At 32.4% G+C, this 18,628-nt stretch overlaps 1 protein-coding gene across 1 annotated transcript; it reads right to left on the bottom strand.

Moving 5' to 3' along the window:
* Positions 1 to 10,292: 10,292 nt before the first annotated feature.
* Positions 10,293 to 10,856, bottom strand: LOC148761832 (putative transcription factor At1g61730). The gene has a single exon (XM_088808725.1). It carries the CDS (start codon positions 10,854 to 10,856, stop codon positions 10,293 to 10,295), a length of 564 nt encoding a protein of 187 aa, XP_088664851.1.
* Positions 10,857 to 18,628: the final 7,772 nt, after the last annotated feature.

Raw genomic sequence — 18,628 nt, 5'->3', positions numbered from 1 at the left:
CATGATCAACTATGGTGCTAAAGAAGTGGAAAATAGGGCAGTAACCAAACAAATAAGTAAACAAGACAGAATGTTTCTCGCTACAGCGAGAACCAGGCTAGTGTAACCCTCAACACACACACACACACACACACACACACACACACACACACACACATATATATATATATACATACCAACATAATATAAGAGCACATGGATTCATCCTTATACACATTTCACATTTCACAACATCAAACATTTTATTCAGGGCTTGTCCCCAGCACACATTTTTAAAGAAAGGTTGGATAAAATCATTCAAATGTTTCACCCAAATACATCTACATTTCCCAAAGAAATTTTGAAATGCAAGTTCACTCACCAGTATTCGTTAAATCTTTACTCAACTCCAACTTCCTCTAATGGTCCAAATGGGGCGATGGGGCTTTGTTGGAACCTATCATCATATTAGCATCACAATTAACTCAAATCACATAACTATAAATTCTAAAAGCTATCTCCTATCTAGCTTCCAATTGCCATTAAGTGGTTATCTATTTTCACTATCCTAATCACTCTAAAATGAATGAACAACCTTAACTACAAAACACTCACAAGTCTAATCACTAGCCATTCTCAACACTTAAAAATCAATTTTAATTCACTACTCACCTTGGTAGCTTTGTACATTTGAAATTCTTTCCAATAATTTTCAAGCTATAATAGAAGCTCTCTCTTTCTCTCTCTAAAACACCTAGCTAGTGAGAGGGAGTATGGAAGTAAGACTTTTCAAGGGTTTTAAAGTGAGAGAGTGAAAGAGCACAAAGGTTCTATGAAAGGGTGCACAAAAGCATGAAAATTGGAGCTAGCTTGGGAGAAGTTATGGAGGTTTCAAAACAAGCTTCCATGGAGGATGAAAGCAACGTGAGATAAGAGGGAGAAGAAGAAGAAGCTGCTAGAGAAATGAAGAATGTAAAACTCGACCCTATAAACACATGTCATGACATACATACACTGAGTAGCATGTTATTACGTTAGAAAAGTCCTAAGAATAGACGAAACCCAGTATTCTACCTAACGGTACACTTGAGTTGATTTAACCTCGAATTAGTTCAAATAGGAATCATAGGATGAAATTTAATATTTTATAGTCCAGGAATGACTAAAAATGATTGTTCGGAGTTCGAGGATTCATTTGGGGAAAAAATGGAAATTTTGATGTTTAGGGGTAAAATCGTCATTTTGCCACCTAAGATAATAATTTGATCATGGAGTGAAATTTTTTACCAAGATTAACTATCTGGAGTATAATTTAATGATAGGAAGTCAAAAAGTTTAATTCTGGTGATTTCTGGAGTGTAGGGGCAAAATCGTAATTTTGCCACTCGTAGACAAAATTTGAGATTTTGAGAGAATTTAGATCAAATTTGACAAATTGGAGAATGGTATGAGTATAAGGGATGAAAAATATGTTTATGGGCAATTTTTCAATTTTTGGGGCAAAAATGAAATTTTTCACTTTTACGGGGGTAAAAGTGTAAATTTTAAAAATTACTCCCCCAAGACTTTGGATAAGTCTGAAAATTTTATCTAAGCTGTGGATATGTGGGACAAGTGTATGGTGAAAATTTGGAAACAAATGAATGAAAGTTTAAAAATAGGCCACTGGAAAAGTGACACATGGCACTTTTTAATTGTTTAATATTATTTTAATGGAAAATCAGCCCATTTAAACCCCATATTAAGTGATGGCCGGCCATAAGGAGAGAACAAGAAAGAAAATAGAGAGGAACGGAAGAAAAGAGAAAAACCAAAGGGAAACTAGAAAATTCAAAGGGGAAATCGCGTTTTTCGTCCGTTTACGCATCTAACGGTAAGATTTTTCGACTTTGGCTTGATTTCTACCTTTCTTATGCCTTTGTTTCCATTTAGCATGCTTGAGGAGAGAGATCAAAAAGTGATATCAAGGGCTGGACGAAATTCAAGGGGGAGGAATTTGAAATTTTTATATTTTGATTTTTAGTTAAATTGATAGTTTTAGTTAGTTAAATGTGTATAGAAATCAAATTGGGCAAGAAAGCATGAAATTTTCACAACACCAACCCTTGGCTGAATCTTCAATGATGTACAATGATGATGAATTGATTTTTTATTCTAAGAGAAATGAAGAGAAAATAATGAAAAATGGTTAAATGTGATAGAAAAACAAAGTGAAAAATTTACCTAGTTAATGTCCCATTTTTGACCGAATTTTTCCAAGGAGGAAAGTGAGCTGATTTTGGTGATTTTAGTGAGTTATTGGCTGATATTTAATGGTTAGAAATGTTGGAGAGAAAATGGGACAATTTAGAGTTAAAATGGAGCGCGTTAGCAAGTTATCGGGTAAAGTGCCAAAAATAGGTTAATACCGCGTTTAAGCCGTTTTAGACTATTGCATTTTATACCATGCATTAGTATAGGATTTAAGCCAATTATATAGTAATTTAACATCAATGTGGTGAATTGGGTAAATTTTGCAATGTGTTTAGGAGGAGAGCCTTCCGGTAAAGGCAAGGAAGTCGTACTCGACGAACAGTGATCGGGGCACCTAGAAAGCATTTAGTTTGTACAAACGGTGAGTAAACCTATTATTATTGTAAATTATCTAGAGCTTATTTTTAAATACTCTTTATATATTTTATGAAACGAAAATGAGATTAAAACGAGATTTTTGATGTTTTAGAAATAAATGTGACAAATAAAAATATATTGTGTTGATTATGAAATTGAGTAATTGGAAGCTGTCAATTATTTTGAAATATATATTTTACTATGAATGGCTTATGATATATGAGTATATGTGGCTATATTTTATAATTGCATTGGGAATAAATGTAAGCTGATTTTACTATGCAGGCTGGGTAAATAAATAAAAGCCACGTTATACTGTCAAAATTTTATTAAAATTGGTGGGTTTAGTTACTGCAGTGACGGGTTTTCGTGGACTGCCTATTAGAAGGGCATGGTAAACCCGGTTATATAATTACTTCGGTTGTAGAAGCGATAAGGGTAACTCCCGGGGTAGTATTAGAGTTCACTTCACGTCGAACCCCCACGTGAATGTGTAACTCGGCCAACGCCAAGGAACGGCTTGTTTTAAAAATAAAAATGTGTTTCACAGGTAAATATCTTAACAACCTTGGCGGACTCGGTTAGATGCCTCAGCCAAGGTATCCCTGAGGATTAGTTTTGGCTTGAGCCTTGTTTTTAATAAAAGTCAGAAGCCTTAACAATTGTTTTGGTAAATTACAAATATTTTATGGTTTAAGAAATAAATTGAAAACCTTATGAAATAGTTTGTAATTTGTTGTTTAAACTTGCCTCCATTTTACTTGCCTTAGATATTTATGATAATGTCTGTTTACTCATTTGGATTGCAAAATCTCACCTACCTCCTTTCCAAATATTTCAAGCCTGTGGTAGCTTGTAGATACCGATTTTGTCGAGGATTCCAATTGACCCCTCTATCTCACAGACAGTAGGTTACTATCACCAACACTTGGTGTATTTAGGGGCCACTTCTCATTGTAATTATTATTGTACATTATAACTTTGTAAATTATTGTAGGTATGAATTTATTTTATGGTAAATTACAAATATTTTATGGTTTAAGAAATAAATTGAAAACCTTATGAAATGGTTTGTAATTTATTGTTTAAACTTGCCTCTATTTTACTCGCCTTTAGATATTTATGATAGTGTCTGTTTACTCATTGGGATTGCAAAATCTCACCCACCTTCTTTCCAAATATTTCAAGCCTGTGGTAGCTTGTAGATACCGATTTTGTCGAGGATTCCAATTGACCCCTCTATCTCACAGACAGTAGGTTACTATCACCAACACTTGGTGTATTTAGGGGCCACTTCTCATTGTAATTATTATTGTACATTATAACTTTGTAAATTATTGTAGGTATGAATTTATTTTACTTCTAAGTTATAAAAGATTACTTACACGTGTTTCTATAAATATTGTTTTATATAAAAATGCTATTTTTTTGTCTTTTGATTTACTTGAGCCGGAAACAACTGAAAATTGTTGAAAACTGATATGTAAGCCTTGTAGGGTTCCGATTGGTATTCTGGGTAATGAGTATCAATCAGGACGTCGCGGCGGTTGTCATGGGCCCAAGGGAGGTTTCGGGTTGTGACAAAGAAGCTGCTGGAACAAATGATATTTATACCTAAAGCTTATCCAATATTTTCTTAAATTACGAAAATGCCCTTAACAAGTTTGCTTGTTCTCCTCCAATCTTTTGTGCAATCTTTTTACTTTTTTGACACTAGGACAAGGTCCATAATAGTCTAGAAATACTCGGGTTCATGAAAACTTAAAAATTTTGACTCGAGATGAAAAATGACCATTTTGCCCCTACCTTGAAAATCATCATTATTTTTATTTCCTTTGTAATTTTACCCTTATTTTCATCATTCATTTATACCTTAGGCCTACTTAGGCCTTTAATATTGTTTGAAAGCTTACTTCTAGGGGCTTACTAAGGAAATGACGAAATTACCTCTAGTCAGTGATATCATGTTTACTTCTAGCTACGAGTCTATAAAGGTCAAGGTCTCACAAATAGCCTCACATACATAAACTATTTCACATCATTTAGCCATAGGCTTATACACATCAACTAAGCATAATAACAATAATCCTCCATTAGTCTATGCATCATATAGTATTATCTCCAAATATATATCTTGATCTCATATATAGTTAGGCAACTTAGTTTTCGAAATGTAGCACCGCTACTATCTAGACATACATAGCATAACATGGATAACCTCATAATCTAGGTTCCATATACCCTCGAGTCAAAAATATTGCCACCATGTGGCTCACATCATAGTGTACATACATAATAACATATATCAATAATTACTAGCCTATGCATAACCTTCTAGGCATATACATATCATATTAAGTACCATGGCAATTCATCTATCATGAGTTATGCATTACATGCATTATTCAAACAATAAACTTCACTCACATTGACAAACGAAGGCTCTTCCACAGCCAAAATCGAGCTTTTCTCGCCTCTAATGGTTCTCTAGATCAATGATGCTCTAACAATTTCATTTCCCCCCTGTACAAATCAAAATAATAATTATTTCTTAGCTTTCGACCATTTCTAGCATTTCAAACTAGGTTTGGTTTCAATCACTCATGGTTGTGAAAATCTAGGTTTCAAATCCTAAGTTCAAAATGTTTAAATCTTTACCTTTGGTGCTAGGTCACCTAATCTCAACTTCAAATTCCCAACAAAGTCCAAAGGTCACCTAATCTTAACTTCGAATTCTCAACAAAGTCTAAGGGGAGTAACACCAAAGTTAGAGCAAATGGATTTCAAAGTTATAAACCGATTAAATCGAAAATCAATTGGTAGAAAGGTTTGATCTTACCTTAATAATGCTGTCCTAAGCTCAGATCCACTTCAAATGAGCTCTAAATTTTATTGGGGGTTTAGGGTTTCAAAAGGGTAGAGAGTGAGGAGAGTTTTCCTTTTGTTTTGAAATGAACGGATAGCTTGAAACCCCTTTTTATTTTGCATTTTCACACTCATCTATAGATAGATGTATGCATCTATTGATAGATCCCACTATTATTTTTGGTGTTGACCTTCCATTTATCGATAGATGGTGCACTAGACCCCTTCACATTTTCCTTGTTTAGCTATTTATCGATAGATTTCACGAGTTTATCAATAGATGCTTCTCAACTTGCTTGATATTCATCTTGTGTGGCCATGTATCGATTGATTCCGTCGATCTATCAATAGTTTTTGTCCAACAGGCTTTATTTGATTCTCAAGTGGACATCTATCGATAATCATGTGGATTCTATTGAGATGTTCTTCCAACTTGCCTTCCTCATGTTTTCTATTTTGCATCTATTGATGTAGCACATTTATTGATAAATCATGCCTAGATTCTAGTTTTCACTCCTCCCAAGTCTCCAAAGTCACTTCTTTAAGTATCTAATCCATTTTCATTCACACAAACACTTCAAATCATTCATATAACTCAAGATTTTTACAGTTATATTAAAATATAAGATTAAATCTCAATCTTAATCTAAACTTCAAACTTTAAGATTCATCAATCATTTTTCTAATAAATTGCCTAAGTGTTATGGTGCATTTTTCATACACTTAGTTTATTCAAAGTATCATCAAAGTCTCATCAAAGTCCTTAAGTACCAAATAAATTCCAAAATCATTCTCTATACACTTAATCATATTCTCAAATCTTTTAACACATACATCAAAATTTAAATTAACTCCTCAAATAGCTTAGTTGACATATCCCATAGTCCATATCAAAGTCGGGAGTGTGACAATTTCTACCAAGTTAGAGCCTCCTATACCAATCAACAGAGGCGACTTAATAACGTTAAAGGCCTAAAACTAAATATTCAAATGAAGTCTTTTTTTTTTTTGAAATTAAGAAAATGAGCCCTTTTTTTTATTGAAATTAAGAAAGAAAGAGAAAATGAGAAAAGAAAAAAAATTCATAGGTAGATATTATAAATTAAAAAAATAATTAGTTTTATATATACAAAAAATAGCTGTTGGACATAATTAAATACATATTATCATTAGTTGATTGAGAATAGGAAAAGTAGTTGAGAATTAATAGCAATGTAGGAATTGAAAAGTGATAAAAAATTGAGATTTATAAAGCACATAATGTGTAATTTTATTAATTATCTTGACTTTTACATATTTTTAATGAAAAATCATATAAATAGTTGAAAATTAATAGAGATGTGGGAAGTGAGAGAAAATAGATATTTATTAAGCATGAGAGGATATGTAGATATTTTATTAATTATATTAATTTTTATATATTTTTAATATAATTATTGTATTATTATAAAACTATGAGATTTATGAAAATTTGAGACCTAAAGCAAAGGCTTTGCTGACTTTACCCTAGGGCGGCCCTGGTGACATAAAATGCCACTAATTCTTTTGCTTTCATGATTATGAAGAAAAAATTGTGAAATTCAATATTACAATTTTTCATTCTCTAAACTTATTTAAACCTTATAAATAAAATATTTTATGAATATTTTCACTATAATTCTTATTCAAAAATCATCCACATATAAAAATATGTCGATAAAATTAAATAATAAGCTAAGTATACAGTATAACGGTAAATTTTATATTTATCCCAATAAAAGATACCATAGGGCTCTCCCAACTCATAACCTCATCTCATTATTAGTTCTTTTCAAATCTTTTCCTATGGAAATGTCGTCGTTTTGGTTAAATACCTAGTTATTTTTCCTTTCCTTTTTAGTCATTTCAAGTCCATTTGTCTAACGATGGCAATGGGTAGCATGTTAACAAGAGCACGACACTATCTAATCTATTTAAGTAGGATTAGAGCATTCTATAAATGAATTTGGATAGGATATGGTAGTAAAATAAAAATTTTTTGCTACTTAAACCTGATTATAAATATTAAAATATTTATTAGATAGAAGAATATTACTAAAGATCACACGTAAAATTAAAATTAGATATGCTCTTTAATAAAGATGTTAGCATTACTTGTAATTACACTATCACTTCTCGATGGGATCACTCGTACAAATAGAATTAAGATTTATATGTGATGCACTATCAATGCATAGTTCCTATAAACTGTTGGTAAATCTTATGTTGCCACCTCATCAAAAAATAAATATGAAATTTTATAAATCCTTAAAAAATAAAGACATGAGCATCAAATTAGTAGGCACATTGCTATTTTTAACTGCATATCGATTATCGTTTTTCGGAGGTTCTATATGTTTTATATTATTTTTTAGTGTATGTATTACGGCTGCCATTACCATTGTTTCCCTCACCTCATTTCCCAGTCTCATTATTAGTATTTTATAAATGAGTAGTATGTAAATTGATCTGTGGCATTGTTTAGCTCATTTAAGAAAAATTAAGGTTCTTTATAAATGTTTTCGGATGATGAGCAATATTAATCTTATGTATCTATTACCTGAACTCAATAATAGATAATGAATATTTTAATATTTATTTTAAATTTTATATTATTTTTTGTGTGTATGTATTGCTTATAATTGATATAATATTTATTTTAATTTATAAATCGTCTAAGTATAAAATTTACTTTGCATTTTTTTTATTTAATTTTGACTAAAAATTTATTTTTTATTATTGAATTTAGATCAGGTCGGGTTTGTAACGGGTACCTATATCACTTTTAACTAAATGAATGGGTTTAAGTTTTATTGAGTTTTAATAGGATTTTTTGTAAGTTAGATTCGATAGGGTAAAGATGTTGGATTTTATAATTGAATTCAAGTACGGGTAAGTCAAAATTAGCGAGTAGGTTGCCATTCCTAACTGCAGCTTGACATGGTAATAAATCTTTATCAAATGGGGATTCAAGAATAAGAATGACGTGCTAATAAAAGACGTGAAGGTTGCTTGCTCAATTGAGAATAAATTGGGTTTCATTTGTGAGAAAGATGAGGATATGCTGCTGGCAGACATGGTAAGGGAGGCAGTGGCAAGAGCTAAAGCCAAGAAAGGAACAGAAGGGAGCTTCAAATGATGGGGAAGAGAATTTTTTAACATGAGATGTCCAGCTGATGTAGTTGGAAGTGTGTACGTGTTTCTGATGGGTTGGTGTTTGGCTTCAAAAGTGTTGTTTTGCATGGAGAAGTTTCAAAGAATTGAACCAGACTGCCTGCTTGAAGATGGATGCATGAACGCTATTGGGGCTTTTGAGATAGGGAATGATTCCTAAATTGATATGTTCGGGTCAAGTAACGTCAACCATAAGTCTGTTTTTGGGTGGAGTTGTTTACTGCTGGTGGAGCTTTGCTTTTTTTGGATGTTGTAAGTCGAGGCTATAGGCTTGGATTATAGTTTTTCTGTGTAATTTGTTGCAATATTGGGTCTCTTTTTGTTTGTGTGGTTTTGATGCTTGTTTTAGCATCAGATTTAGAATTAGTTGGTAATTTTAAGACTGGGTAGGTATATCTGGATTAAGATTAGTCAGTTATTTGATGTATGGGATAGGTCTCTGTTTGCTTGGGATCTCGATTTCTACTTGATATCACTTTTGTTTGGAGTAGTTGAGTCCTCTCGTATGTGTACTGCTCCCTTTTTTTCAATTACTTGGAAGTCTTTTATTTATAAAATTCAAGACTTGTTACGACATGTAAGCTTTTGAAATTAATAAATTTATACTTTCAAAAGAAATGTTTTTGATGCCTAACTTCTAGAAAAGGCCGTGGAACTTAATATTGGATGGAAAGGAGGAAAGAATAGAAGGTACCGATCGAAAGGGCAACCTTGTTGAGGTCTGTTGCAATTTCAACTTTCTATCACCATTTCAGAATATGATAACAATAAAACTCATGGGCAACAATTATTGTGATTTCCCTGTTTCAAATCTTCTAACAATCTGCTACAAGTGGACGCACCTATTTCACAGCATTTAGAACATCTCCAAGTCTTAGGCATTAAAACTATCCATAGCCCATATTAACATTCTGTGCCTGCAATTGAGTTTAGCAGGGGCAATGTGTGCCTCCAATCTAACAACTCAAAACGGACATGGAAAATAGTTTCAGGGACTCTACTTCCCTGCAATAGGTAGGAGCCTATTGCAATTTCCCCAACCCCCACTTCTAGTCTTTTTTGTAGGAGCCTTGCATGTCCATGTGCAATTTGAGTTCTTAATCCAATAAGGACTAACAATTACTAAACCTTCAAAAGGGAAACTAACAAACTTGATTTCAAAACAAGATTCTAAAATAAGCATCTCAAAATCAACTGCAATCACCAGCAATCTCAAAAATTATGAGAATAACCTTAACATTTTGAAACTCATGAAAACAGAAGATTATAAAACAGCAACCTTGATTTTAACTTGAAGAAATATAAGTTTAGACCCAAAATCAACAAACCCTACTTAAACCTCTAACTAAGCTTCTCATTATCGGACTGCACCAAATTATTATAAAGTAACCATCAAACCATAGTTACTCTTAGCAGTGATGCTATATAAAGGCAACTATCAAAACATGCAAACGATCTCAAGACTTATCAAAACATAGAAAAAAACAAAACGCCCAACACAAAATTAATAGATATCATGTCAAAGCATCAAATTAAAATATATTTAACAAAACATAAATGCAAACCCTTGGTACCAAATAATAAATACCATATCAAAGCATCAAAATAACCTAAAGATAAAGACCTAATACCATATAACCGATGCCCTATTTATGTTCAGATTTGAATCGTTTCAGCATCAACTTGGCTTGCTCTACTATCAACTTCTTCCGTTGCAAAAAGACTTCCAATTCAGCAATTTCTAATTCCCTCCACTTCTGTTCCGAAGTTGCTCTGCTTTCTCCCATATCAACTTCCATTGCTTCCTTTCCTTTCACTTCTTGACCCCATATGGTATTGGACAAGTAAAAGATTTTTTGGGCATGCGAGTGGAGAAAGGTCCGGTTACCTTTAGCATTCTTTCTAAATTTCTTTTTCAACCTCTTAATTTTGTCCTTCAATTGAGCTTTTGTAACATTAACATGAATGGATTTCATAATGAAATCATAAAATCCATTGATATCAGCACTAGGATTAGTCACTTTTTTGATGGAGTACTCTAATATAGCTTCCAACACAGCCACTTCATCGTCTTCATTAAACACCCGTTGAAAAGGCGACTTCTTTTCATCTTCTCTATACGTCTCAACAACAGCAGAAGCTTTTCTCTTGGGACATTTAACTTCGTTGGAGTCACTGGAGCAGTTTGCATGGATGGTAGTTGTGGTCATTTTAGTGTTTTTGAAGGGTGAGTTGTTTTGAGTTTGTGGAGTTCCTTGGATTTCTTCTTGTTTTGAAGGTGTTTGTGGTGGTGCCTTCTCATGTCTTCATGCAATGAATTTTAACTCGAAGAAAAGAAAGGAGAGGAGTTTTGAGTTTTAATTATACTCGAGAGATGTGCCGGTGCATGAGTGAATGGTCACACCTTGATTCCTGCAAACATTAACCAAATTATTTCTTAAAATAAGAAAAAAAAATTCAAAATAATAACAAGATAATAAAAGGGAAAAGCCATTAAAGAGAGTAGGAAATAGAGCGGTTTATTGTTCTGGGAAAAATGGAAACCTATTTGTATGGTAGCTGTAAGTTGTGAGGGAAGGTGAGAGCTTCAAAGCGTCTCTGCCTCTCTCTGGTGCTTTCAATTTTGAATCAATTTCCCAAATAAAAAATTTATTCTTTTCTTTTTCATCGACAGAATCAATAGCCAAAAGAGCACATAAACCATATTTACTCATTAGTCCTTTAGGTCTTGCTTACATGGAAATAAATTATAATTATATTACAATTGGGAAACTATAACACAATGAATAAAATCTAAATCTTGGATTTGGGGATGTCCAAGTACTAGCTCAACATTAGTCCCAGCTGAAATTAAATCGAGTCTATGCATAATGAAGCATATCATTGCACCTGCGCATTTGGCTTATTAGTTGGTGTATGATCTCTCTACCTAAAGAAGAAGGTTCGAATTTCCATTCCCTTAATTACAAAAAAAAAAAAAAAAGAGCATATCATTGCCCAATCCCAGCATGCAGGCTGCTGTCCAAATTACTATAAGTGAATGTTTGTATAAGTGAAATAAATATTCTGTCTACCCAAATGTATATACAAAGATACTAGTATTAACTTTAAAGGGTTTTATGTGTTTGATAAATCATCAAAATTTTCAATAATTTTTTGATAATTCATTTTGAGAAACTACTTAATAGAAAAAATTTTCAATACAAATGCATTGAAGATATTCAATATTTAGCAATAATATTCTTTCCTTTAAATCATTAGTTCTTTTCGTTTTAGCTTTTATCAATATCTCTTTGACAAAATATTTAACAAAGAATGTACTCAATATTTAATTTTAAGTTGCATACTAACAATTTTGATATTATAAATTCAGTGCTTAAATTTTTCAAAACTAAAAATTAATACGTAATTTTTCTGTTTATCAAATAGCACCATAATTAAATAAATCCATAAGTAATAATAAAACAAGAATAATAATAAATGACTTGTTACCAAAATTAATAACATTTTCCCGTTCTACCATTATTTGTGTAATCAACTATACATATATAAATTAGGGTGGGTGGGAAGTAGAGTTGACTTTTTTTTAGCTTTTTGTTGGAAAACGGCATTTATTTGGCTTAAAGGACAATTATTTCTTTTGATTGAATGGAACTGTTTTCGTTTCTAATTCATGCATTTGTAGTAATTCTTCTTTTGTATTGGGACTTAATGAATGAATATAGTTTTTGATAATAAGAGAGGAAATTAATGATGGTGAATGCCAAGGGATGCTAAGGGCGATGGGATTTGTGGTGAATTTTGTTCATAGGACTTGCCTCACATGCGTCTCTCGTAATATTTTTCTATTAGAATTATATATGATCTTTAAAATTAAAGATGCTTACCTTAATTGTAATTAAATTATCACTTTTCGATGAGATCAAATATACAAATAAAATTAGAGTTTATATTTGCTGTATTATCAGTGAATACATCCTACAATCATCAGTGAATCTTATAGTGTCAGTGAGTCAAAAATAAATATGAAATTTTATAAACATTTAAAACTAAAGACATGAGCATCAAATTAGTAGGTAGATTGTCCTTCGTAACTCAGATTGATTTTTGTTTTTGTGGAGGTTCTATATGTTTGGGAAGTCATATTAAAGACATGATTATCAATTATGAAAATTATGAGATTTTAAAAGTTGAATATACGCTTCAATTATATATTTGATTGGAAAGGAGGAAGGAATAGAAAGTATTGAAAAGGCAACCTTCTTGAGGCAATCTTAACTTTTTATCACCATTTCAGATATGGTTGCTTCCATAATTGTGATTCATGGAGTTGCTTTTAATATAAACTCAAAAATCGTAGCTTGAATTTTATAGTTTTTGGTTCAATTTTTGTTGTTTCTGAAGTAGTTGATAGTTTGGAAGTTGCATTCATTAGCCGTAAACAAGTTGTCTAAAAGGTTCATTAGTGTTGGTAATATTGACTCCATATGTTTTTGATGATAACAAAACATTTTTTACTTTTTGATGTCTAACTTCACAACTCAAGTGTGCAGGATAAAGTTTAATTTCCCTAATAAAATTGATGATTAAAGGTAAGTCAAGAAGCTTACTCACTCAAAAGATGGGTTAATCAATTAAAGTGGGAAAGAAGAAAATGTTTAGTAAAACAGAATATCATTAACTGATTAACATAGAGCTTTAACCAGCTAAGGCAAAACTGGGCGCTATATAAAAGTAAGGTAGAAAAGCCCTAATCAATTAACATCAAGCTTAATTGATTAAGAAGGAGCTAAAAGCTAAAGATAAAGGTGTGCTAATCGGTTAAGGAATGAGGTTAATCGATTAAAGCATTAGATTTGAAGTACCTTAAAAAAAGGTGCCAAAAATTCAAATTTAAAGTGAAGTTGACCTTTAAAGGGAGCTAAAATAAAGAAATTCAAATTCGAAGAATTTTTAATTGGTAAAGTTTATTTTAATTAGTTAAAGTTGGAGGAAGATAAGCTTTAATCAGCTAAAGGAAGGACTAACTAATTAAAGGAAGACTACTGGTTGGAAATGTGAGACCTCGACCCTTATAGGCCCGTAACTAGGTGTAGACACGATAACATGGGCCAGGGATGATTTCGTCATTTCTCATGGTGAGCCCCTAGAAGTAGGCTTTCAAACAATATTAAGTCTTAAGTAGGCATAAGGCATAAATGAATGATGAAAATAAAGGTAAAATGACGAAGGAAATAAACATAATGATGATTTTTAAGGTAGGGGCAAAAGGGTCATTTTCCATCTCGAGTCGAAATTTTAATTTTTTGTGAACCCCAATATTTTTAAACTATTATGGACTTCGTCCCAGTGTCAAAAGAGTAAAAAGATTACACCAATGATTGGAGGAGGACAAGCCGACTTGTTAAGAGTATTTTCGTAATTTAAGTAGAGTTTGGATAAGCTTTAGCTATAAATATCATTTTTCCAGCAACTTCTTCATTTCTCCAGTAGCTTCTTCTTCTTCTTCCTCCCATCTCATGTTTCTTTCATCCTCCATGGAAGCTTGTTTTGAAACCTCCATAACTTCTCTCAAGCTAGCTCCAATTTTCATGCTTTTGTGCACCTTTTAATAGAATCTTTTGTGCTCTTTCACTCTCTCACTTTAAAACCCTTGAAAAGTCTTATTTCCATACTTCCTCTCACTAGCTAGGTGTTTTAGAGAGAGAAAAAGGGAGCTTCTATAATAGTTTGAAAATTTTTGGAAAGAAATTCAATTACAAAGCTACTGAAATGAGTAGTGAATTAGAGTTGATTTTTAAATGTTGAGAATGGCTAGTGATCAGACTTGTGAGTGTTTTGTAGTTGAGGTTGTTTATTCATTTTAGAGTGATTAGGATAGTGAAAATAGATAGCCACTTAATGGCAATTGGAAGCTAATTAAGAGATAGCTTTTAGAATTTATAGTTATGTGAATTGAGTTAACTGTGATGCTAATGTGATGATAGGTTCCAACGAAGCCCCACCGCCCCATTTGGACCATTAGAGGAAGTTGGAGTTAGGTAAAGATTTAACAAATACTGGTGAGTGAACTTGTATTAAAATGTTTTGGGATTAGAGCATACGTGTTTGATTAAATCCATTGAAATATTTTCTCTGTTTTTCTCTAAAATATGCATGGGAACAAGCTTTTAATGAAACGTTTTGCGTTGTGGAATCCGACTGTGATGAATCTATGGGCCTTGTGTTATGTTGATATATATATATATATATCTAAATATATATATGATATGTATTGATAGTAATATTGTTTGTAATTATAACTGAGCATGTGCGCGATGTGGGGGAGCACATATCAGTGATGACAAGTGCAGGAGTGTGGATGATGATATTGCCTGTGCGCGATGTGGGGGATGCACACTGCGGTATTAGTTGTGCACGATGTGGGGGATGCACATGATGACTCCAACTATGTGTGCAATGTGGGGGTTACACATGAGCTGGGTGAGGCGATGGTGTTATTGGTGGTTATGTATGTCTGTGTGTGTGTATATATATATATATATATATATATGCAATAGAAAGTTCATGAATATGGTATATGGTTGTAATGTTTGTGAAATCTTGCATGTTGAACCTTAGAAATTGTTAAGTATTTCAAGTTGATTTTGTCATTGCAGCAGAATGGCCTTTTCTTGATATAATGAAAACTTTTTCTTGGTGTCCTATTTCTCGCTGCAGCGAGAAACTCTTGGGTTGGGAGGCTGGCTATTGTCCTGTAACTCACTGCAGCGAGATGTCTACAAGTGGTTTCGCTATAGTGAGAAACATTCTCTCGTGCTTGCCACCTTGTTTGGTTTCTGCCCTATTTTTTACTTCTTTAACATCATAGTTGATCATAGACTTCCAACGTCAAAGAATTAATTAATTAAGTTTGAAATGAAGGGTTTTAGTGAGAAACCCTTGACTAGCTAATGATTTGAGCCCAAATTTCTCTACAGCGAAAATTCATTAGTTGCAGCGAGAATGCCTTTTCGCTGCAGCGAGGACTCGTCATTCACTTGACTTGCTTGAATGCTATTAAAGTTTTCACTCTTCAAAGTCTTTATTATGTATGGATCCTTCATCATCAAGTGATTAACCAATTAAGGGTTTAATGAGGGGTTTTAATAAGAATTAACCTAAATTGCATTGTTTTTGAAAATAAGTGCATCTTGATTTCTTAAACTTTTCTTATCGTTTGCTTGTTCCCTTCCTTTTGTTGACTCACTAGGTTTATACTCACTATTTTCAACTTCGTGTTTTCAGATTAAGAGGCAGTCGGTAACTAGGTCGAGGTGTCCTTGTAGATTCGTCTCCTAGGTAGGTATCTCGGCATTCAATAGCTGTACTTTCGCCCGAGTCTCTCCGTTAGAAGTCGAGTATCCCTTTTGTTGTGTATAGACAAACCTGATGTAAATTATTAAGATATAAGTTTTAGACAATATATGTATATTTTGATTGGTAATACCACTATGAGTTGGCAATGGTTAGCATTATTTTGAATTGAAATTATGAAATGTGACTTTAGCAACTTTTGATGGAATGATGAACAGGTCATATAAATAGGCTTGCTTGGGCTTTGTGGGCTACGTCCATTGGGCCCATGCACCGATTATGGCCTAAAATTCGGGTCGTGACATAGAGATAGAGACGACTTAATCAACTAAGAAGCATAGCTAGTCGACTAAGAACACTCTGTCTGAAAATTTGAATTTAATGCTAAAAGACAAAATAACAGCTAGAACTATCTCTCAACTATTTCCAACGGTCAGCAACTGTCAAACATCCATCAAAGTCAATTTTTCAAGTATATAAGGGACTTCCAACGGCTAAGAATCACATCCAAGGCTTCCAAGATTAAAAAAGCTCAAAAATAGCAAAAACCTTTTGTATACTTTTTACACTTCACTCCAATCTTTGTAATTGAGATAAACACTTCACTTTGTACCATTTAGATCAGGTTAGTGATCATAGGTACTTCCTTATTTATTTTCTCCTTATATACTTAGAGTGAGCGAGTCACTCTAAGGGGTTTATTCAAGCTTGGGTTAGCTTGATTGAGTGTATAGGTTCTAACTCAGCTTAGAAAAAGTTAGCTTTGGGTTTTGGTTGATTCTGGAAAAACAATTGTTAAAGATTGTGGTTGAGCCTGTGAAAAGCCATTGTAAAAGCTTGGTGGAAGCTTGGGAATTCCACCATTTTTTGTGACTTGGTTTGCAAAATCCTTGATTGAACAATCAAGGTAGTGGATGTAGGTCTTTGACTGAACCACTATAAATTGTTGAGTATTGTCTGCTCTGTTTTATTTTTCTTTTTCATTCTTTCTTAAATCATTCCTTCATCTTGCTTCAAACTAGTCATTATTGATCTTTAACTTGCCCCTAATTTAGAGCCAATTTTAGTAAGAGCCAAAAAGTGCTATTCACCCCCCCTTAGCACATTTATTTGGGACAAACAAATTTGATTATAAATAGTATTAATTTAAATGTATGGTTGGATATAATAAAAAACCTTGATATACTTCTACAATTATGTTAAATAAAAGTTGAGTTGATTTATCATAGCTATTGTTTAAGTTATGTCACATAAAGGATGTATGGTTCAAGTAATTAAATAGATCAGTGGAATGGATTCATGGTTATACAAAGGTTTTGGATAAAGCTTGTTCGGTATTTGGCGGGTTCTCTCGTAAGACTTAGACGTCGGTAGCGATCGAGGAACAGTCATTACATGGACCAATTCCTATCTGACCTACGATATTTTCAACCAGCTACATCAATCAAAGTGAGGATTGTACGTCTATGTGAATCAATTAATCCAAATTGTCTGGACACACTCCTTAGCTTTGATTTCCTAGTAATTAATGCACAAGTACATACTTTCTTTAATGATTAAACAAGATTGTTTTTTGGAAATTAGATACCATTCCATAAACATTAAACCAATCCCTGTATAGAATATATACATATATATATAACCATATCTTAACAAAGTTTCCCTTGAAATATATTACAAAGAGTTTGGCCATTTCTCAATTAGGAAAGAGCATTCTACAATTGTATAAACAACAATCAAATTGATATTGCTTTGTAACTATTACTTATAATTAAATAAAAACATTAACAAAGAAATATTTAATTCTTTCATTCTCTACTGTTATAAAATATCAAGGTTAATTGGTGCCAACTAAATAGCTATTCCAAAATATGAATAAATATAATTCCAAGTTACCATGTAGTCCAATTTTTCCTTAAACACTTGACCCTTTCATGCTACGGCACTAAACTTATTATATAAAAATCTTGAAGATATTTCTTTCTATTATTAATTACTATTATAATGATAGGAGAATGTAAGTGATTACCATACAAACTTTGAACTTTCTTTATATTATGAAAAAGGTAGAATGCAGCCTGGTTGGTTAATAGACAAGTTATGATGGATTGTTGCTCCTTTGTATGGAATCAAACAAGTTTTTGATTCATATTTTATTTGGTTGTTAGAATCCTGAGATATTAAAAAAACATAGATTTTTCTTTATTTAAATATTAACAAAACATAGATTTTGTTTCATTTCAAAATTTGGGTACTTCACATATCAAGATCATAGAATTTTGCTTCTATCTTTGTATAGTTGACTGTTGAAAAATAATTTTAGCGTTAAATCCACATTTTGCATTCTTGGAGTTACAAATTGGTAATAACTTTTTGAACTCTTCATTCAATAGACAAATGCGTTGCATTTTATGGTGAGAACCCCGGACATGCCACAATTCCGACCTCAATTGAAAAAGGATCTTTATATCGAATTAGCAAGTTTCAAACAAGTGATAAAAAAATTCAATTTTAACACCATTCCTTTAAATATAATTAGGATGTTTACAAGGAACACCCAAATCCAATAGCTTCATGAAGATTTGGCCCTATACACTTCGTCATATTTAACTTTTGTATCATTTAA

Source organism: Theobroma cacao, chromosome 7, assembly GCF_053813885.1.
Source record: "Theobroma cacao isolate CCN51 chromosome 7, ASM5381388v1, whole genome shotgun sequence".
NCBI lineage: Eukaryota > Viridiplantae > Streptophyta > Magnoliopsida > Malvales > Malvaceae > Theobroma > Theobroma cacao.
The sequence above is the reverse complement of the archived record's forward strand: the minus strand, read 5'-3'. Positions and strand labels throughout refer to the sequence as shown.